This window comes from Pocillopora damicornis, chromosome 1 (genome assembly GCF_964200805.1).
Source record: "Pocillopora damicornis chromosome 1, jaPocDami1.2, whole genome shotgun sequence".
In the NCBI taxonomy this organism is placed as follows: Eukaryota; Metazoa; Cnidaria; class Anthozoa; order Scleractinia; family Pocilloporidae; genus Pocillopora; species Pocillopora damicornis.
The window spans coordinates 13,158,781-13,181,142 of record NC_142670.1 but is presented as its reverse complement, the minus strand read 5'-3'; the positions used below and the strand labels follow the sequence as shown (position 1 = coordinate 13,181,142).

General features: G+C 36.6%; 2 protein-coding genes and 2 long non-coding RNA genes across 5 annotated transcripts in view; 2 read left to right on the top strand and 2 right to left on the bottom strand.

The window, feature by feature from the left end:
• The window catches only part of LOC149052107 (CD209 antigen-like protein A), a 53,841-nt gene extending 48,415 nt beyond the window's left edge, over nucleotides 1–5,426 (bottom strand). The window contains exons 1-3 of one of the 2 annotated variants that reach the window (XM_089185029.1): nucleotides 4,903–5,426; nucleotides 2,932–2,967; nucleotides 1,255–1,629 (exon numbers count right to left, since the gene is read on the bottom strand). In XM_089185029.1, the coding sequence (XP_089041155.1) occupies nucleotides 1,255–1,264 (10 nt within the window). In that variant the 5' untranslated portion in view covers nucleotides 1,265–1,629; nucleotides 2,932–2,967; nucleotides 4,903–5,426. The remainder of the gene's footprint in view (nucleotides 1–1,254; nucleotides 1,630–2,931; nucleotides 2,968–4,902) is intronic. The other variant, XM_089185077.1, reaches the window with a different exon arrangement.
• LOC149052105 (replication factor C subunit 1-like) overlaps nucleotides 1–22,058 on the top strand; it is a 255,440-nt gene extending 233,382 nt beyond the window's left edge. Inside the window, exons 4-11 of the mRNA XM_089183117.1 lie at nucleotides 17,299–17,378; nucleotides 17,710–17,787; nucleotides 18,030–18,076; nucleotides 18,483–18,573; nucleotides 19,343–19,623; nucleotides 20,525–20,704; nucleotides 21,086–21,375; nucleotides 21,727–22,058. Of these exons, the coding sequence (XP_089039243.1) occupies nucleotides 21,111–21,375; nucleotides 21,727–22,043 (582 nt within the window). The 5' untranslated portion in view covers nucleotides 17,299–17,378; nucleotides 17,710–17,787; nucleotides 18,030–18,076; ... (2 more) ...; nucleotides 20,525–20,704; nucleotides 21,086–21,110 and the 3' untranslated portion in view covers nucleotides 22,044–22,058. The remainder of the gene's footprint in view (nucleotides 1–17,298; nucleotides 17,379–17,709; nucleotides 17,788–18,029; nucleotides 18,077–18,482; nucleotides 18,574–19,342; nucleotides 19,624–20,524; nucleotides 20,705–21,085; nucleotides 21,376–21,726) is intronic.
• Nucleotides 13,694–14,175, bottom strand: LOC113667651 (uncharacterized). The gene is made up of 2 exons (XR_003445907.2): nucleotides 13,844–14,175; nucleotides 13,694–13,741 (listed from the first exon to the last, which is right to left on the bottom strand). It is a non-coding gene; the product is annotated as an uncharacterized LOC113667651 (long non-coding RNA).
• Nucleotides 15,427–16,593, top strand: LOC149052106 (uncharacterized). The gene is made up of 3 exons (XR_016181238.1): nucleotides 15,427–15,496; nucleotides 15,572–15,709; nucleotides 16,492–16,593. It is a non-coding gene; the product is annotated as an uncharacterized LOC149052106 (long non-coding RNA).
• Nucleotides 22,059–22,362: the final 304 nt, after the last annotated feature.

Below are 22,362 nucleotides of genomic sequence, written 5' to 3'. Positions count from 1 at the left end.
TTGTTTAAAATTGAAATCATCAATGGAAATTTCATTCATTATATGTCTGAACTCTCTCAAACAATTTGTTCCTTGAAGAACAGTGAACGAAATCTTCTGTACTTCAAATACGCTTTCTGTAAGTCTTTCCAACTCTGCTCAAGTTGGACACTGGTACTGTAAATTTCACAACAGAAAACGAAGGAATTCAACACTAAAAGCTGCATTAAAATTCTCCTTTTGGAGAAAGAGCACAGTTACACATGCGATTGTGCCAAACAAAAGAGTAAATTCCCTCAAATTCAAAACAAAGATTTAAATTTATTTGCAATAACTCTCCACTTAGGTTTATATGCCAAACTAGCACCGTGGTTATTGTTGTTGTTGTTTTAAAGCGAGCATGCACTTTTTTTCTTACGCAATCTCTTATTGACAGGTGTCAGAATGTGACAGATACTGGTAAAAAATGTTTCAAAGTTTGTTTGGATGCGTTTTAACTCATCTCTTTTACTACACAACTGAAAATAATTAGGTGAGGCCTCTCTTAAATCTACATTAGTAACTCATTCTGTTTCAAATACTATTTACTCGGTCAAAAATTGTTCAGTTCATGGAGGATCTAGGGCTAAATCACCAGGTTCTTTTTGAAAACATTTCCTTGAGTTTAAGGAAAAACAAACTGTTATTCACTACCCTAGTTCTGTCCGTATTGGGAAAAACTGTGCACTCTGTCTTAGGTACCGATGCTCAAGACCTTGGTCACAGTCTTACCCAGTGAATAACATATTTATCTCTGACTCGTACAAGAAACACACAAACGCACACCCCCACTACCCACCCACGCACTAAAAAATAAAAATACTTCGATTTTTATGTTGAAAACAACATGCATATACTCACTGACCTCAGTGAACATGCCTGGTAACTTGTGGCAACGTAAAATTCCGTTGGCTAAATTATCCCAATCGTAGGGCACTCGACAAAAGTTACGAAATGTACAATTTCGATCGCTGTCTTGTCAGCGGCAGGCGATGTAAAAATGAGAATGATCATTTTTTTGGAAACATGTGTCCCGGAAACTTTCATGGGCATTATGTCCAACAACTAACACGCGTTTAAAAGTTCATTCATCGCTCACACGTACAAGTTAGGTAAGCTTAGTATATTCTGTGAACAATATTTTAATTCTAAGAAGCAAGAGCAAATTTCATTACACAAGTGCAAGACTGCAATGTATCAACACATAATATACTTATGATTGGAATGTGATCTTACCTCCGGGCATCTCGCAAATGTAGGCATTTTTTTCATCATCTCGAGAGATACCATTAAAGAGGCCTCCATTCTTAAATATTTCCGCCCGTTGGTCGTTATCACCTGGCTCAGAATCTCGCCATTTCGAAATATTCAGTTGCTTTCCACTCAGCCAAGTCCAAACCCCGCTTTTGTTCTCTAAACCGATATGCCACGCACTAGTATTCCAAGTACCACGCTTTTGAATCTCATGATTGATAAACTACCATTCTTCTTCAGTTTCGATGGAGACTAAATAACCTTTCTGATAATTGCAGACACACTTGTGGTTGTCCCAAACTATTCCGGTTTTCGAAAATATGTAAGAGGAGTTTTTGAAACAAATTGCTTGGCACCCTACAAGCAAAAAAACAAAGGTATACTAATGAATAAATGTGTACTAATGATGACAATAATGCTGATGATGGAGACGAGAAAGTATTACAGCATATACCATATATAGAAGTCCTATTTAGCTGCTATGAACAAAATCTTCATTTACGCGGCACGCCCGTGCGTAAATAAGATGACGTGAGCTTTTTTTTTTAACCTGGCTCCAGAGTTTCCGTCCTGTTAAGCTGCAGGGCAGTTTTCCTTCTCTTTGAAATATAGATGAAACCAGTTAAGAATTTCCCAATTTTTCTATCGGCATTGACCTTTTAGATCCTGATCCAACAAGCAACAAAAATAAAGCCGAAAAAAACTCGCAAGTTGCACGTTTCGCAATTTCGTCGGAAGACCAGCTGCAGCAAATTTTGGCCGAAAGACATTCACTGGGAACAAAAAATCATCAATTGGTCATTAACAACATTTAAAGGTAAAATTTCCGTTTTCATTGTTGTTTTTTGCACTTTGCACGGCAGCGTAACATTATTTCGAACAATCAAAACCCTTGATAACTTCGGGTCTTTGACTTTTAAAACATTTTTTCGTGACATTTGAGTTCATTTGGCTTTGATTTTCTCCATTTTCTCCGTAAATTTTGAGCTTCTCATGAACAGTTATCGGTTAACTGGATCAAATGTTTCCGCTCAAACCAAGGTATAAAATGTGGCGTGTTTTTAACCAGCCAACAGGGACGTTTGTTTACTTTTTTTGTACGTTGTGAGAAATTTGCACTGTATCACAATAAAATGCTTCTTCGCGCATATCCTTGTTGTCGCTCTGTTATGAAAGAATTTCCTCATGCTTTTTTTGCTGTGTATATATCGAGTTATGGATGCACCCGAGAAGTTTGGAGAGCACTTAAGAAGCTAGAGTTGCTCTCGGCTGCGCCTCGAGCTACTCTTACGCATTTTTCGTACTCTGCAAACTTCCCAAGTGCATCCATAACTCGATATACGCACGCTAAACATGAAAAAATTCTTAAATTTTTTATACAATTAATTTCAATAACAAACGATAGGCATTAAAACCCTCTACCTCACTAAGGCAAAATTAGAATTAGGCTAGGTTTTAAAACTTGGAAATTGGGGAGATCAGGGTAGTAGCACTGTTACTCGTTGACTATTTCCAACTTACGTTTTAAATCAGAATCCGACGTAATTGTAATAGCAAGTCTATATCTAATTATTAGCATGATCAGTCTGATAGTATCTTTTTTCCCGGTTCATAAATTCAGGGGCGTAAATGTTAAAATTGGAATTAGCACTGCCCAACCTGTTCTTGGCAAATCCATCAACACATGAAGGATGACTGTAAAAGAGAAATGAGCAAATAAACTGATTGTTATCTCAGTAATAACATTTGAAACAATGGAAAAGTTTATTAGATTTCGAGCCAGACGGTGCTGATGCATTATATTTGTTTGCTACATGCCCTTTAACATCGACCCATGATTTTTATTTTCTTCCTTAGGGAGCAGACGGAGAAATTTAAATAAAATGTCGCATCTGTGCAATTTACCAACCGGCTGAACAAAACTTGCTACACGAGGGAAGCATTTTTCAGGATACGATGGACCCTCGAGAACGTCTTTCGGACAGAATCTTTAAACGGGCCATTCGGAGTGCAACTAAACTGTAAAACAATAAAAAAAAAATGTTTCGCTCTAACTTGCAACAATTCGAAAGGGACGATATTTCGTTAAGCAAATTAATTAGTTATCGATCGCTCAAATAAAACTCCTGCACAATTTGAATCTTGTGGGATTGGCCTCCAAAATCTAGTGAGGATTTTTGCTTATTCATGGGTGTTACCAAACTATGGATCAGCAGACCGTGGAACCTACGTAACCCATTTTTTTAAATGAATTTTTTTTTTGTAAAAGCAATGAGATAAGTATAACGTTTGCTTTCGGGTACAAAGAAAAATAATTTAAAAGAGAAATATGTTTTAATTGTCCACGGCGTCCAACTTGACGAGCAGTCAGCAGTTTTAATAACTCAACAATAATTTGAAAGCTCTAACGGCTTGGGTACCGCGATATTTGAATAGCGCGTTATCCGAAGGCTCTCAGTAAAGCTTAAGGCTGGAATTCTTTGTTCATGACCCTGGTATGAGGAACATGAGCCGCAAAGTTTCATCGTCCGTGATGCTCGTATAATTTCGGGGTGATCCATTAAACATTATGAATAAGAGGACTTTATTAAAAGCCAAAGACAGAATTCTTTTAATAAAGCTTAAATAAAAAAAAAAAAAAAAGAATCTCCATGTGGCTGTAAGGAGTTCCATTGTCGAATGTTAAAATATGAAAACTGTTTAATTTTAAGAGTTACTTTAATTATCTTCCGTGAGTGCGCGTCACTTTAACCCCTCAGCTCATTCAGAAAATCAGCTATCGACGAGAAAGGAAAATTAAACCAATTCAACCATTTTTTTTCAAACCCCGGATCGAATGTTAAAATCCAATACCATTCTTGGTGGACCCTGATAATTAAGTTCGATCTTTCGTCTAAGCACGTCGAACGTTCAGCACCTATCTGAAGAGGAGACGTATTCCCCTATTAACATCTTGTCTTAGTGACATAAAACGATAGCAACTAAGCTAGTGTGTTCCTGTTATCCTAAATATGGCTTCCAAAGCTGTTGTGCAGATAACCATGACGCAAATAATAGGACTACCGCATGAATGTCTCGCCTGTGCTATTTGATCTTTGATTACTCTGCAATATACGGAATCTAAAAGGTTTCAGAACCCAATTTAGAAGAGATCCTTCTCTAATTAAGAATTAAGAGTTTCATGCGGACATCTTCGGAGTATGTTTTGTTTTGTTTTGTTTTAATAAACAGTGCCAAATAACTGCCACCTCTCTGATTCTTTTGGCTGAATTTCACAAATGGAAAGTCAAGATATAATTAAGGTGGTACTTACCTGGCGCACAACTTATTAAAAAAAATTTGCACACTTTGCCGGATCTAGTTGTGCTCATCCCACAGTTCAATCATTTGGCATTACACGGAAGGCGATTAATATCGAGAAACTAATAATAATGATAATACAAAGATCCCAAAGTTTTGCTTTATTGATAAACAAATAGTTTAGAAATGAGATTTGTAGAGTTTGGTATGTTTCGTTATTATAGTTCCTTAAGTTTAGATTGGAAATAACTATTTCACAAATTGGAAAGTCAGTTTCGAAGGTTTCGTAGCTACAGCAGAACAAACAGGAATAACTAGCGTCGTACTTACCCAGCACACAACATATTAAAAGGGTTTTGAAAATTTTGCCGGATTCAGCTCCGTCTATCATCCACTTCATCATGCCCAAGATATGCAAAGGTTGCTCCCAGGAGCTATCGTTGCACTTAAATTTGATTCACCCCGCTTGAGAGTTTTGAGTTTGCGGCATAAAAACGCTTTGGTACGAGTTTGAGTTTAATGCAAATCATGATCTGTGATCGCATATTCATGGCGTCAGTCTCGATTTTTATTTTTCTGTCAAAGACGGACCAATAGACAAAAGCAACTTGCGCCAGATGCGGAGCATTGTTTTTTTAAATAAAATCGGAAAACCTCACGGCATTAAAACACTTTTTGTAGTTGAAGTTTTGTAAGGAAGCAGCTCAAAAATAATTGATGTGATTAAATGATTAAATTATTTCTTTTTGAACTCTGCTAAATGAAAGTTGTCTCGAACAAACTTCTTTTTATCGACTGGCAGCTAAAGCTATTACGCCATTTGTTCGTAAGCATAAAATAATGGAAATGATTATTATTAATTCATCTCGCCTATGACATGCTGCACGTTCCAGTTGCTGGGTCTAATTACTTCGAACTCCTTTAACTTTGATGGAATAACTCGCTCATATGTTAATTAATACGCATTATTATCATGCAAACCATCACTTTTGTTTTCAAATGTTCGAATTCCAACATTTTAGAAGGAGCGGTGGGGTCAAAAGCTCTTTGTGCGAGACGTTCTTGGGTCATAGTGATGTGCTCTGTGGGCGAGACATTCTACTCTTCTGGTATCTCTCCACGCTTATGGAATAATTGATTATTTATTCTCGAATATTCTCTAGTCCTAGCTGCGATCTATTTAGTCAATCGAAGCTTGAAGCATTTTGACCTATCGGATTTGAGCGGTGTAAGGAGAAATATTCTTGTATATTTCAGAATAATTCTTTTTTTTTTATTATTTCTTCCGTCTTAATCGTACGCTTCGTCATTTACGTTTGTTTATAAATAGGTATGACGTAACCTAGACTGTTGCAAACTGTTACGCACATCTACATTATCGACTCCTACTCTTGCTTGTCGAAATTCCTCTTCAATGTTACGTCTCCACTGTAGTGATATTTGAAAACCAGGCCCATGGAAATATTCCACATTTCTGTCGCTGAGCTTTTTCCTTTAAATTGTTTACGCTGCATAAAAGTTCTTGAATCGTTCTTTAATAATTTGTACCGAATAGTTTATAATCTGTTGGTTTATGCCCGTTTCCGCCTAACATCGCCCCAATTTAATTCCAATTAATCGTTGTATTTTCGATTCAAAACGATACTCCTTATTTTAGGAATGTGAAAACAAATGGGTAAATGTAACTGATCCACAAAAGATCCAGTCTAGGGGTTTTTTTTATGTTCTTTCTAAATTAGTTGTTTATTTATTCAAACATTTACGTATTCATCTACTTATTCATTAAGCAACAAATTTGAATGTCAGCGTTAGCTGCTAGTACTATTAGTATCAGTACGGTACAATTTAACCGACAGAAAGAATATTATTTTCTAACAAACCCGACTACTTCATTTAACAACTTGTAATATTCTCATCAATGAGCGACTCTTAACGGAAAGTAGAACACTTATCCTTAAATAAACTTACTGAAGCCCACTAAAAACTATATCTTAGCTCACCATTGACACGATCTCACAGTTGTCTCCAAAGTTCCCTTAAATTAACAATATTCTACAGTAGCTCTCTTTCGGTATTGCTTTCTGAAAAGTCAGTCACTCCCGACAACAACTAGTACTACTGCTACACGACTGACTCCTTATGTTTAAAGTATTCTAGAAAATTCTGGAAGCTTACAACACAACTATATTTTTAGTGTTAGATCATAACTACGAAACCCAGTAAAATGCTGCAGAAAGTTCCTTGGTATGCATGTCAGCATGACTAGGCATTCTCGAAATTTCTAGAAACTTATATTCAGTTATTATCTATAGCTTATTGTTAATAGTAATAATAATGTTTGATGAAAAATTTGTTAAAACTCGATAAGTAAAACGCCGAATATGAAATAATCATGCCGTAAGCGCAGAGAGTTCGCGTCCAAGAATCAAAACATAAATACACTCCATTAAAGCTGCGTGTTAGAGTGCTTTTTTTGAAGAAAGAAGAGTCATGATTTCCTGGCATAAATTCCCGCCTCGTCTGTGGCAGACTGTAATCTTATTCGATGGATAGTCGTCAGCATACTGAGCCATTAGAAATATAAAAAAAATTATAGATTGGTTTATTTCGTCGAATCTTGCCTGAAAATGTCCGATTATAATCATGAAGTTAGGTTACGTTTACAACTAGTTGAGTGCTTAAACAAAGATTAACGGAATGACCTCTTTTACCTGCAGATTGCAACTCAGACCGATTGCAACCGACTAATCGCTGTAAGTACTTGTACCAAGTAATTGACTGTTATTTCCAGTTGGCTGGATCCAGTTAAGTGCGATTTCGATTCAAATTTAGAAAAGACTGCAATTCAACTGCCTATATATCCCCAACCTCACTTAGATTGACCTGTGAGCTCTTCCTTGTATAGTTGTCCTTTGAAGAAGATAGAAAAACGATATTCATGTCTCTTTTGAATCGCTCTCTGATCTGCAGATAGACAAGCAACATGAAATATTGTTCTTAGCAGTACTACTCGGATATCTATCAAAGCACTAAAACTTGATGATATGGAGTTAATAATCAGTTTAATGTTTTTTCTTACTTGAGTGTTTCGCTTGCAGTGTAGAGCGAAAATCAGAAAACCCTGCAGCATAAAGATGATTTCGGGATCATTAATTTCTAAATATGCAAACAAATTAGTCAAATATCTATTGAGATTTTCAAGAAGGAAGGAAAATTACATATCTTGTAATTGAAAAAGAAGTCTGTCTTCTCTTGCATGGTTAAAAAATTTTGTTTTCACAATTCCAAAAACATATCACGTGACCATTGTAACGGTGTCTCACTTGATCAGAAAGTAACATAATAATAGAGGTTGAATGCTATTGAGAGATATCATCGAACACTCACCTGAATAGAGTTGAGTGGTGAAGATGTAAGCGAAAGCTTCATGTACAGGCGAGAGAAGACCGAATAGCCACATGAAACCCAGCAGGGGAATCATCAGCAAGCATGCTTTGATGCCAATTCTAGGAGTTAAAAGAAAATATTCCTTAAGTTTCGCTTGACGATAAATTTTCATTTAGTTAGATATCGTAAGGCCTTACTGGTTAATGAGCGAGGAAGTTAAGCGAAAAGAGCCTCACAGGAGGCTATATTGTTTTAACCCTTTAACTCCTTAGATCTTATTAGTAATTCTCCTTACTGTCTACTGTACAGTTCTTATGATGTTGGTTTGGAGAATTTGGTATTGGATCAACTTATAATCCCCTAATTGATATTTTTCTTTAATCTCATCACTTGTCTTCTTGATATTATATTGATATTGTAAGGAGAAATTGTGTCTTAGTCACTCATGGGAATTAAAGTGTTAACATCAATATCCATATTCTCTAGACTCTTCACTATATAATTCCTTTAGTACTGAAAAGAAGAATTCATGTTGCAATCAGAGCGTCTTGAGTTAGGAATCTTTTTCTTTTTATTCTCAATGAATGATTCAGCAATATTACTGGAGGGAGAACTTACATGCTTACTACCCTTGGGGCTGATAGGGTTAATTAAGCAGAGAGAACCAAATTAGTCTATTGTTTCTCTTGTAAGCCATGCTGTGTTCCCTATTTACCAGGACATGTGTACAAAACATGGTCCAAAATTAACACAAACATCACTTATTTCAAAGCCAAGAGTAACATTCCACATTAAAGTAGTATTTGAATTATGGATTGGCAACCGTAGAGTTCTGAGAACTGTCTTTGCTAATTAAAAATCAAACTCACAGTCTGATTAAATTGGTATTCATAAACAAAGTAATAGCTTGCTCACCTGATTGTAACATAAAGAGAACCCAGCAAGGACCCAACCAGTCTGTTTTCAGCTGTCAGACAGGCAAAAAATGGGTAGAACAGGATCCTGTATACAAGAACAGTGACAATATCCTGAAAAACTGATTAAAACAGGGAAAATTTTTTTTCTACTTGCACATGTTGAGTGCTGGACTGCTGAGCAGGTAAACGGGGTAAGTTTCTAAAGAAACTGTGGTGCTGCATCAGGGGGAGAGTATAACAGTGTAATTTAGTATTATTGACTGAGTTGATAATGTAAATTGGCCACTGTGTATAGAGTTGAAAAGCTGACATTTTGAGTGCAATAGCCCTTCATCAGAGAAATTGGAGGAATTGTGGGTTGTGTGTGTATTTATAAGCAGAAAATGGAGCTATGCTATTGGTGGGAATATGGTGACGAGAAAACAAGAATAAATTAGCTGAATGAAAAGCATTCATTGATACCATGGAGCTTAAGAGTGCCTGTTTGAAAGATAATTTTTGTTTTGGAGTTTTGCAGCCCTCCAAACTACCAAGATGTAGGGAAAGGCCACAAAGTGCCATATGCTCCCCCGAATGATTAGGGAGATTAAAGTATCTAGCAACTGGTTTGGATATGTCCTTGTCATTTCTTTTTACATTACAAAAAAGGTGTTATGGCTGTGTTGGTATTTGAGGGTTCAAGCCCCAGACCACAACAACACTTAGGTTCTTAAAATAACTGAGGAGGATGTGCTGCCTCTGATACAACATCTGCAAATGGTCAGATGTTCTATCTTCTTGGCTAAGGATGATAAATCATAGGCCCCATACTCTCCTACATCTTCTCTGTACTGGTTATAAGCAGGGGGCATTAACCCTTTAACTCCCAGAAATGATTAACAGGTAACTTCTCCCTATAATATCCACACACTATCCAGCAAACAGGTGATGAGAATACCCAGACTTCTCAGGTAGAAGATGTTTTCTTGATCTAACAGAAAAGTTCTCATAACTAATGAATATGTAAATGTGCAGCATCTAGAGGGGAGAATTAATTAATAATCAGATCTTGAGAGTTAAAGAGCAAAAGACCTCACAGACTTCAACAAAGAGTAACGAATGTGGCTCCAAGTGTGGTCATCTGGCCTAATGTTATCATTTATAGAGGCCCACATTTAACCCTGCTTTTAAAAGCCGAACTGAGCCAGCCTGTCTAAATATTCCAAATAAATAAATAAATAACTTAATATCAAGTTGACACCCACATCCCAAATGGAAACTATGTGCCCAAGGGGCCCAGGTGCTGCAACTACAGTCACACCCTAAGGTGCTAGAACACCAACTTGCCTACCCAATGCGAAAGTGGCAGCTTGCTGAAATAAACACTGCAAAAGAAACCTTGCAGTTAGGTTTGAGGGGAGGAAACACCAAGAACTGCTATCCTCAAGAACAAGAATCCCATGCTATAGAACAGCAAACACAACACAGGCACATGGTGGAACAACGCATGCACTGATAGGGTATACTGCTGGATGAGAATGGCCACAAGGCCCTAACATCCACAGCAGTACTGCTGCAAACTCTGCAGAACGCAACGAATACTGCACAGATGCTAACAGCTGGCACAAGACACAAACCAAATGTCTGAAAACACTACTGACAATGCATGTATTTCCACATAGTCATTTAAACTATATGTTAAATTCCATATAACAATATTAAAATTTGTTCATAAACTAATACTGGCCCATGATGACTGAGTTAACCTATAACTACTATAGTCTTTAAAATGATTTTAACAGTGAGAGAAAAAACAAAAAAAAACAAACAAACACTCAATTTGTTCAAAATCAGGTTGCCATGGTATGACCACTTACCCTGCACTCATCCAGCTGGGTCAGGCATTTGGAAAATTCCATTTTTTGGTTGTAAAAATATATTCAGGCATGTGCTGGAAGTGGCTTCAAACATAACAGCAAAGGTGAATCTGTTGCCAAAACAACTTAAAAAATCAAATGGTCTGAAAGGAAACCACACAAACATTGGTAAAACAGTGGCACCCAAACAGCTCACTTAAAAATACACTCCCATTAAACCCATTCAATAAGCAAATGCCTCATATTATTGCACTGTGTTTATATTCTGACTGAAATGGCACAATTTCCTGATAGATCAGGCATGAGGAAGTTTTTGGGTCAATTTTTGCTATGTATATACCACTGGCCTCTCAGAAAACCTGCCCCATTATAGTCTCACCCCGTGACCAATTATACACCTCATCTGCTAAGTGAGTCACTTTACAGGAAGTGTTATTTTAGTGATCCCATCTACCCATGTGCTGCTGGCCTCTCCGAATACATGGCCTATTATAGTCTATTCTGTGGTCAACTATACACCCCATCTGCTAAGTTAGTCACTTTACCAGAAATGTAATTTTTGTGATCCCAACTTAGTCAATTTCTGTTTATAGATACATCTATCTAGTTAAAACCAAGTCTTTTAAGTAGGTCATGATCCTAAAATGAAGCAACACATTTGTTTACGTGAATTTAGAACACTTTACTTTTCATCTTCAGTGCATTAACATTCTGGTACATTTCAATCTAATTTGAACCTTTCTTTTTGTAAATCCTTACTTTGATGTATGAAAATTTTCCAAATCATGAAAATGTGTTAGTCCCCACTCTAGTAACTCTATTGAAAATGTAACCCCATTATAGCTAAGCGAGTCGTGAAAATGCCACCCAAACCAGTAGCACATCCCCTTGCCTTGTATGACAAGTAGCAACTTTTTCAAAAAAAAAGTACATGTAGCTGGGTGTCACTTAGACTTAGGTACAACTACTTAAAGTACGCAATGATTTATGATCAAACTATGATTATTTTGTTAACCTTCAATATAAGCCTTGACCTTTTTGCTCTATTAGTCAATTCTGTACTCACATCAACAAACCAGGATATCCATTGCAGTTTTGAAGTCCAGATTTGACCCTTTGATCGACAAAGGCTAGTATAAAAATAATGACAAGCTTAAAAATAATAACAATACATGTAATAATAATTATCAATTATGCAAGCATGAAATTACAGATGAAGTTTTAGCAAAACAGCATCACCTTTCAACCTTTCTGACTTAAAACATGGGGGAGAGGGGCACGTATTCCAGAGGGGGTGCTTATCGGAAGGAGGGCGCTAAATCAAATCATTGTGGCATGTAAACAATTTTGTTGTCATTATTTGATGAGAGTTACTTCAGTATTTCACTTACAGGTGGAAGAAGACGGCTAAGATCAAACAGACTCTCCTTGATAACTGTAGGGCACCTAAATTGATAATTTTTGAGATTGAAAATTCGTCAGCATGTCTCAAAAAACAAAATTACGAAGACATCTCTGGATTAAAATAAATTTGCTATATTTTTAGGATTCAAGAAGAAAAGACAGGTGTTACAGAACACTAAAAATTCATGCTGGAATGGAAAATTAAAAAGTTAATACATGATAATGCAGACAAAGGCAGGATCAAGCTGTCTAACACAAACATCCCACCTTTCAGCCCACATTCCCCTCACTTTCAGTCCCAAATTCAAGTGTGAAGTGAGAAAGAAAACAGCATTTACTTCCAGAAAAAAAAAAAATTAAAAATTAAAGAATTCCACATGCAATTTCAAAAGAAATAACTTAACGAGGTCTACTGTAATTTAAGACACGGAACAGAACGAAAAAGAAGATCTGTAATTTTAGAAAGAGAGATTTTCAATTTGCAAAGCAAGAATCTGTGTGGAACTCCACTGTACGGAAATATGAGAGGGTCTATTAAAAACCTCAAAGCCGTCGCAAAAATCATCCACAACCGCAAAACCGCAAAAAAAGATTCGATCAGAACCCAAAACCGTATGCAAAACCGTCAAAACCGATAAATGTTCATATCCTAGTTCTCAAAACCCTAATCGATCCGATACGGTGTTGACAAGTGGAGCATACAGAGGTTTCGCGGCTATTCGAGATCAGTGGAGGCGCATAATGGCCGCTTGGATCGAAGAGAAAACGGAATCCAAACAGGACAATCCGAAAACTTCATCGGAAACTTAATCCGTCGCCCATTAGACAGGTACTTAAGACGAAATCCGAAAACCAAATGCTAAAGAACGGAAAATCCGCAAACCGCAACGAACACCCAATCTAAAAAACCGAAATTCTTTAGCACAAAAACCGATCTTAAAAAAATATGGAAAATCCCAATGACTCCTTAAAGATGAATCGGTCAGTTCAGTCCACAAATCCCATAAATGATAACAGGAAAACCAGTATTATTACTGAAAACTAAACGAAAACTTTTGTATTGTTATTTTCCAATCAGAAACATGCTGCAAAGCAACTTTAGTCACGCGATATTTTTCAGGCAAGATGTCATGTCACGCAATCGAATTATTCATCGACTACGAACATCGATGCTTGTAAATTGCACAACTGCAGCCTCACGGAATTTCTTTGTTTTAATTATAGATTTGCATTTTATGGCTAAATGGCGCAGTTTCCTTTTTTAAATACAAAAGAGGATTTGATCTCTTCGCGAACGTAGTGAGTATTCAGTAAAGAACACCACGGAGATGTTCATATTTTCAGTTCGTTTCGTTTCGTTCGGTAAATCACAGTAAGCCCAAAAAAATTGCGGAGATATGGTCGATATGGTCGATTCTAGTTTTACAATAGAGACTAAATGCATTGTATGACATCAGATCTTTGAAAGACAGGCGCAAAGAACAGGGTTACAAACGTTAACTGTCGCGTACCCAAGTGTTGGGATTACGTTGAGTGTCAACCACATATACACATCCGTCTCATTCCAGTTTTTATTGAGTACGACGTGTTACAATGCGGTGAAAACTAAAAGGAAATTTATGATTGCGTAATCAGAAATGATTCTATGGAAATTACAAATGAATGTAACGATAAAAAAAGGCGATTAAATGTACAAAGGAAACTCACGTTTGATCCTGCGTAAAAAGGGTAAAAGAAACTCCGTGGGAAAGTGACTCCAGTTACTCCGAAAACTCCAATAACTCCGATAGAAAACTCTAGATGGATGTACTCCGACAACTTACTCCGACACTCCGATATGTGATACTACAGAGATTATGTAAGCAACAGGCTTTAAACATGATAGGCGGCTAATAACACGATCAAATACACTCTGATAAATGATTAAAAGAATGAACAATGAAACGATAATAGAATTTAAACGATAGTAAATAATCACACAAAACAAAACAGTTCAGCTCATTTCAGTTCAGTTCGCTTGCTGAACGTTCGTCACATTAACTCTTTGACTTAGTAGTATCCAATTCTGCGCATAAACTCCATCATCTGCTATCACTCAAGAAGATACAATTTAGAAACCAGCGTAATTTTAAGTTTAGGAAAATGCGCACTTATCGTAGGGTCCTTACAAAGTGCGAGGCAGCGAGGCGTGCGAGGCACCGTGCGAGGCGTGCGAGGCATGCGAGGCACACAAAAAATAAAAAAGAATTTAAAAAATACATTTAAAAGTATGAAAAAAATTTAAAATATCAAAAAATGTTTGGTTGGTTGGTTTTTTTTAACACGAAAAAAATATTAGTCTCGACGGGGTTCGAACTGACGACCTCCTCATCCTCAGACACCTTATCCACTTGAGCTACGAAAACATTTAAGAAGATAAATAATAAACTTGTTATTTATTTGTGCAATAACACGTGCCTTCCCGTCGGAGCCCCCAAATGTGAATCCCGACTCTGGTACCCCTCCTAAGGTTTTTTATAGACCGGTGCTTCTCCTTGTGTCTTTCTGAGATCTTCGGACATCGTGGTTGAATCTCTTTTCGAATCTTCTTCAATCATCAAGCATCAAGCATCAGCATCAAGCATCTGCCATCATATTAATTCAACAGTAAGTAATTTTCTGCTTTTATACTATTGTACTTGTTATTGTAATGAATTATTCATAATTTTCTCGAATGTTTTATGCCTTGTGTCGCCTGTACGGCTCATGAGTACAAAGAAAGAATAAATAATCAATATTCCATTCAAGTCCAATCGTTAGAACTTTTATACGTAGTTTTTTTCCTCTTTTCTATAGAGTCATTTTATATTACATGAAATTGTTTTTGAATGACGGCGTATAACACTTCCAATAACTTTTTGCAAATTTCACGCTGCGAATTTGAATATTTTTCAATAAACAAACGATATACCTCGAGGAGACGACAGCGCAACGAAAGAACCAAATCACAGAACGAGCTTGCATGAACCTACAGCGCATTCATTTATGAAAATATCGACATCCACAACAGAGTACGTACCCCTGAGAAGTGTTCTCCGGGGATCTATTTGCCATTTTCCAAGCAATCTATTGAGGCAATTGCACGTGGTTCAACCTCCCTCGTCTGACAGCTCCTTTCAAATGAGGAACTCTATTTGCTTCCCTGAATTTGAATTAGATTATGGTTATCTTATTAATGTCTTTCTCAGAAAATTTACGGAAGAGAAATAGCAGGAGTCTGGAAGCTAGCTGGGTTGGTGACCGCTGACTGAAGTATAGGGGATTTTCAAAGATGGCGAGAAATGTAGGAGAGTAATGTGAACATGTCACTATACTAAAATGGTTCGTGAGTCCTTTTTAGTTCTCAGCGGCAGTCTTTTAACCGGTGTTTTAATTATAATTACATATTTTTTACAGGATACTCGATCGTTCTTTAGCTCTGCTGGAAAGGCAGCGAAACAAGGCGCTTCGAAAGTAGAAAATAAGCGCGGCAAAGATTCTACTGCGAAGTCATTATCGAAACATGATGTAGGAAAGAGCCGAACGAAAAGCAAGGTAAGTAATGTATTATGTAAGAGAAATTTATTTATGTTATCAGTGAATTCGACTTCAGAGGTGACGGAGAAAAGATCTGCCCATAACATAGCCCCTGTCTGACTGAATCGATCATCATGTGTATCTATGTACTCTGCGATTCACATTCCCATCTATCTTCTCGGGGAGGGGGAGGGGGGGAGGACACCTTATTTCGCCAAAATTGTTATTTATTGTTCTTAGATCAAGAAAAAATTTTTTTTCATAACCCTTTTGTTGGACATTGTATGTATAGTCTTGGGAGAAGTTACATGTTAATCACATCTGGGAGCTTAAGGGTTAAACAGCTAAACAGCATGATGTGATACACTGCTGCCTAAATTTCACTCAAGTTCGAAATATCGTGGACATTAGCATTCCCTGTAAATTTGTTCAAACTGCAGCTTGTTAAGTCTGCAGAGCAGTTGCTGTATGTAATACTAATGCTTATTAATTATTTTCACAATTTTGAGAAGTACTGGTTAATTTGCATTTATTCAGACTAAAGGGAAATTGAAATTATTGATTGACTTGAAAGATGACTTATAAAGAAGCCAAAACCTAACCCAAACCATGTTTTCCACAATGCTGATGTCTTCTCTTGATTTTCTGAGGTGGAAGAAAAATGCTTTGTGAGTTGTTGTGCTCTGAGGAACACCCCCCCCCCCCCTTGATCTTATCCAGTTGTTATTGTTAGGTCCAAAGAATTGAATTTATCTCACGTTGTGTGAATAAAAATATGTAATTGTTGATTTTCTGGGTAGAGTGTATCAAGCAGTGAAGATGATGACATTGCCTGAAAACAAAAATCAAACGAAAATCAGAAGAGGAAGAAGAAAGGAAAAAACATTATTGACTCAGGTAATGTTTTAGGGTTAACACAAACAGTTTCCAAAGGAACAGATATTGAGACTCGACACAAACTATTACATCTCTGTTTTTGTTTTACTGGTGTACTGTGCTGTACAGTGTCCTTGTCAATTCCGACTGTAATTTGCATTATTACGGAAACAGCCTCCCGGTTAGCTCAATTGGTTAGAGCGCTGGACTGTTGTGCAGTAGGTCAAGGGTTCGAGCCCCGGCTGGACCAACACTCAAGGTCTTAAAGTAACTGAGGAGAATGTGCTACCTTTCTACAATGTCAAGAAATGGATAGACATTCTAGTCTTCTTGGATAAGGATGAATAAACTGTAGGTCCTGTCTCCTGCTTCTATTAATTAGTCAATTTGGTTAGGCAGGGGACGTTAAAGAACCCACTCACAAGATTACTGTGATGTGGTCTGGCTTGTTTACTGGGAATTGGGGGGGGGGGTCTGGCCTTGTCATTGTTAAGACGGGATCCACTCTAATTGGCTAAAGCTATAGTGGTCTCCCTGCCTGAGATAATTAGGTGACGCTAAATGAATTAGGGTGTAAAAAGATTCACATAATGATATGTACAACATCTCAATGATGTCCTGACCCTATTTCTAAATTAATCTTACATCTCTGTTAGATTCTGATGAAGATCCTCTTCCTCCAAAAATCAGTTATGTGATTTGTTTCTTGAATTTTGTTCCCTTTCATACAGCTGTAGTTAATCATTTAACTCCCAGAAGTGATTAACATGAAACCTCTCCTTATGATGTCTACACATTATTCAGCAAACAGGTAATGAAAATATTTAAACTTATCAATTAGAAGCTGCTATCTTGACCTAGTGCCAAGCTCTCATGACTAATTTAGAAGGAGACGTGTAGCAGCTAGAGGGGAGAAATAACAATCAGATCTTAGGAGTTAAAGGGTTAAACTTTTGGACCCTAATATCACCCCTGAATCAAGAGTCAAGGAAATGATCACTAACTATAAAAGCTCTTGATTATTTTAAAAAATTATCCTTGTAATTGCCTCAGAAAATGTATAGAGAACAGTATGGAGAATATACATACTGATGTCAGGGTGTATTCAGAACCTGGTTCTCTTTCATTCATGTCTCTTTTAGAAAAACCACATCAGTAAAGAAGGAGGAGAGTTCAAAAGCTAAGAAAAGTAGAATATTGACCAATCAGCTTGAACTCAGGTAAAGAAATTATGTCTAATTATTGAGGGTACCTATACTTTTTACAAGAAGTAAATAATTATTATTTTTTGTTTGCAGGGAATCATGATTTCAATTTTTTTTTCATGAATTTTGATTAAAGATGACATAATCCTTCCATTTCCATCTGAACAGTTTTTTCTTTATTTAAACGCGACCCATGAATGAAGAATTATGAATTAAATGTGATTGACAAACCATTTTGTTTCCCTGATGAATTTCAGGTTATTTGAAAGAGCCAAACTTGTAGGATTAACAGCATTATAAACAGGTGAGAAAGAGTGAAAATTTTAAGTTGTGAATTTGGCTTAATTCTCTTTTTTTGAATTTCATGTGAATGTGAAAGGATTTTGGATATTTTTCATGATGCATGAAAAGACAATATATTTTTACATGACTGAGTTCTACAAAAGAGTTTAGGGGACTCTCCTTATTGATGGAGTGGGAGGGCTGAATAGGGAAAATAATTTATTTAGTGTCAGGTGAGCTTGAGGTAAAATGAGGTCAGGTTTTTTTACATCACCTGGCCTTTAACCTTGCCTATGTATTAGCTTGCCAAAGAAAAAAAAGCCATCCACTTGATCCAGGGTTGAGCACACTTACCATGAGATCACTGTGCCTTAAATAAAATTTTGATATTATGATGCTTTAATTGTATTTTGATGTGGTTTCTACAGATGAGGAAGAAGTTGTGTCTTAGAAATTAAAAAAGTCTCTTGAACAAACAGAAAAGCCAGCTTCCAAAGAGGTCCAGCAAGTTAATGAGAGGTAACATGCATCGCTCTTTCTTATTATATTTGATGTTTCAGTACCAAACCATGGTGTTATTTTAGAACGTAGGATATTGCTCTGGAGAAGCATCTGGCTTCTTAAAAATTGTCCAGGTTAATGTTGTTTGTCTGTTTGTTTGTCTGTTTGTTTGTCTGTTTGTTTGTCTATCCTCTCTCCCATCAAGCATTGAGAATGTTAGATCTGTTATAGGAAACTGCTCTTATGCTGATACATTTAACCTTTGACCCCTAACAGTGACCAGCATCTAATTTCTCCCTGCATGTGTATGGTATGTGTCTTTAAGCACTTGAATAAGGTACTTGAAGATGAAACATTAACATTTTATGACTAAATTTGGCTTTGTGTAAGATCCAAAAGCTTACTCAGACTTGTAAAACTGGTGGCACATGTCAGTTGTATATGTAAACTTGTCCTCCTATGAAATTAGATGGTTTTTACTCAGATGCACGTTGCTAACAATACTTGCAACAAAACATTACTTTCAATACTATAATCAAAATACTACCATTACTGTGCCTAGAATTTACACTAAACAGTAACTGTGATGACAAAACTTTAGGTACATTCTTAGTGATTTTAACTTTGACAATCCAGGAAGATGCTGCCACTTTGTCTCCATTTTTCAAAGGGTGTCTGTCACTATCAACATTCCTATTTAGGAAAACTCTTGCCTTGTGAGGACAACTCTTTTCAGTTAGTATGTTTGATATACATGTAACTTTTATTCACTTCAAATTTTATCCAGGAAGTACCAAAGACAACTCTTTTTAGCAAACTGGCTGCCAAAGCTGCTACAGTTCCAGAAACTCCGGTGGGAGACTCAAAACCAAGTCCAAAGAAAACTTTTACTCCAAAAAAGAAAAAAAGATCTTAGTTAGGAAACTCCAACCCAAGGAACACCAAAAGGTGTCAAAATCAGAGGAAGTGGTTGATGTTCCACCCTCATTGGAAAAGAAAAAATTCGGCTACCATGGTTTTATGGCAAGAGATAATCCTAGGACACTTGGTTCAAAGGAAATCCCTCAGGTAGGTTTCAAAGACCAAGATCTGATTGTTATTTCTCCCCTCTAGCTCTACACATTTCTCTGTAAATTAATAATGAGAGTTTGTTGTTAGATCATTATAACAACTACATGTACTTGATAAGTTTTAGTATCCTCATTACATGTTTGCTGGATAATGTATGGATATTCTCAGGAGAAGTTACATATTAATTTCTTCTGGTAGTGAAATTATTATTATCTCTCAAGCTCTTTATGGTTTGTTTTCCATCCTTTCAAATTTTAATGAGAGATGCAAGACAAAGCAAAATGAAGATTATTAGAATTAAGGCTTATTTGGAAAATCTGCAGATACAGTTTACATGAAAAACTGTAAAATGCATGCTTTGATTAACCCTTTTACCTCCGAGATGTCAATAGTTATTCTCCTTACTGTCTGTCATACAATTCTTGTAATGTTAGTTTGGAGAATTTGGTCTTGGATCAACTAATAATCCCCTGCTTGATTATTTATTCTCATCACTTGTCTGCATGATATTGTATTGTTATTGTAAGGAGAAGTTCTGTCTTGGTCACTCATGGGAGTTAAAGGGTTAAACAAAAAAATGTATTTTATCCTTTTACTCTCAGTTGTTGTTCAAATGTTGGTTCAATGTAAGTATCTAAGAAACTGCCCACCTACCCCTCCCTTAATCCAACATTAACCCTCACTTGTAAGCAGTTGACAGTTGTTGGGTTAGGGGAGGGGTAGGTGCACAGATGCTGACATTGATCTGAAATGTTTATGGTGTATCTACAGAGTTTTTTTCATTTTTCACCATTTATAACTTTTCAGTTTGGACAGTATTAGCAGGTCTTCAAGGGAAGAATTAATTATTCGTCTGCATATCTTGAATCATACATGCACTTGATAATTTAATTTTTAGGGAGCAGAAAACTGTTTGGATGGACTGACATTTGTTATTACAGGAGTCTTGGAAAGTTATGAGAGAGAGGAGGCCACTGATTTGATTCAAAGATATGGTGGAAAAGTTACCCAATCAGTGAGCAAGTAAACAAGTTATGTCATTGTGGGACGGGATCCTGGAGAGCATAAACTTTCTAAGGTACATTGTAATACACAAATCAAAAAAGGAAAAAACAAAAACATGAACACTAACATATAGGTTGCACCTTTTTCCTTAAATTTTTGTAACAAATCTGGGCTGCGGCTTTCTGCAAAAATACAAGGGAAACTTGCCGCAAATTTGCATAAATTAACTCAATTAATGAACAATTCATAAGTCTGTGTAACAAACTAACAAGAACTGAAAAATTTACAAGTTAGGAAAGAAATTAATTATTTCTTTTGCAAGTTTGTTGGCTTCTGAAAGAGCTGTTCTTGTTCATAGGCATAAGCTTATATTTCTTGCTGAGGAGGTCATTAAACATTGCTTTGTTTAGAGACCCTTTAACTGATTTAAGGTTGTCTCTACTTCATTGAACAGCTAAACATTACTGGACAAGGAAACTATGGTTTCTTTGTTAAGGCTGAGGCAATGTGGAACATTACAAATAGATGAAGACGGTCTGTTTGAGCTTGTCAGAACAAAACCAGGCAATAAGACCAGCTATGAACCACTACGTGTGCACAAGAAGACAAAGAAGGAGAAAGCTGATCCAGTGGAGTCCCTCAGCCAGAGAAAAGATCAGTCTGAAGGGGATTTGTCACAACTGAGTGAAAGATCTGTGTCATCTCCAACAACACAAACACTATCATCATCACCTGCACTGAAAGGTGGGTGTTTCAAACCTCTCCAATAATTAGCACAAGAGCATAACTTCACAGTAACTTTAATTCATACTTCAGCTGTATGCCTTAAATTTCCTCACCAGTGAGCATCCTACATGTATTGTGCGGTGATTATACTTAGTGAATATAATCTCTCTTGGGTGCATCCAGGTGCATTTGTACAACTTACTGATGACATAAATACATGTTTCCTAATTCCCACATTCAGAGATACATTTTTTTAAACAGCTGTAACTTATGAACTTTGATGAATTTATTTCACTCGACAGTCACTTATACATGCAGTTAGTATGTTAGTAGTGGAATCACAGTTTTAAACATTTTTATTTTGCACAGCTTTCTTTTTCAACAAAGACCAAGATGGGTCGTCCTTAAAGGCAGCTCTTCTGTGCGATTTCCCAGGAGTTGGTGAAACCACAACAGCAACGCTTGTTTGTGAAGAGCTTGGTTTTAAGTTTACTGAAATGAATGCCAGTGATACACGGAGAAAAAAGACCTTGGAAGAACACATTTCTCAGTCACTGAGCAATAAAACCATGGATGGCCTTCTGACAGGTTGTCAAATTTCTGTAACATTTGGAATGACTTTGATATTATTAAAGATGCTTCATTCATTCTTCTGTCTTACTAAACTGACTTTCCTCTGTAGTTAATTTATTATTATCAACTGAGTTAGTGACGTAAATTACAGCTCTATTGGTCAACTTTTCCAACAAAACTTGTGAAGTTTCTAAGCCGACAAGTCGCCCTTATCATTAAGAAAATTCCTTCACTATGCGTTCGGTTTGTGTTTCTTTTGTGATGCAAAAAAAACCTAGGCAACACATGAGGTCTCGTTAGTTTTGGTTATATAAGTGAATAACCCACATCTCTTACTCACCCGAGTTCCACGTGCGTACTGTAAGTTCAAGAGCGAGTCTTTTTGTTTTGGTTTTTTTTTCCGCTTTGATTCGCTTTGATTCGCGGCGCAAA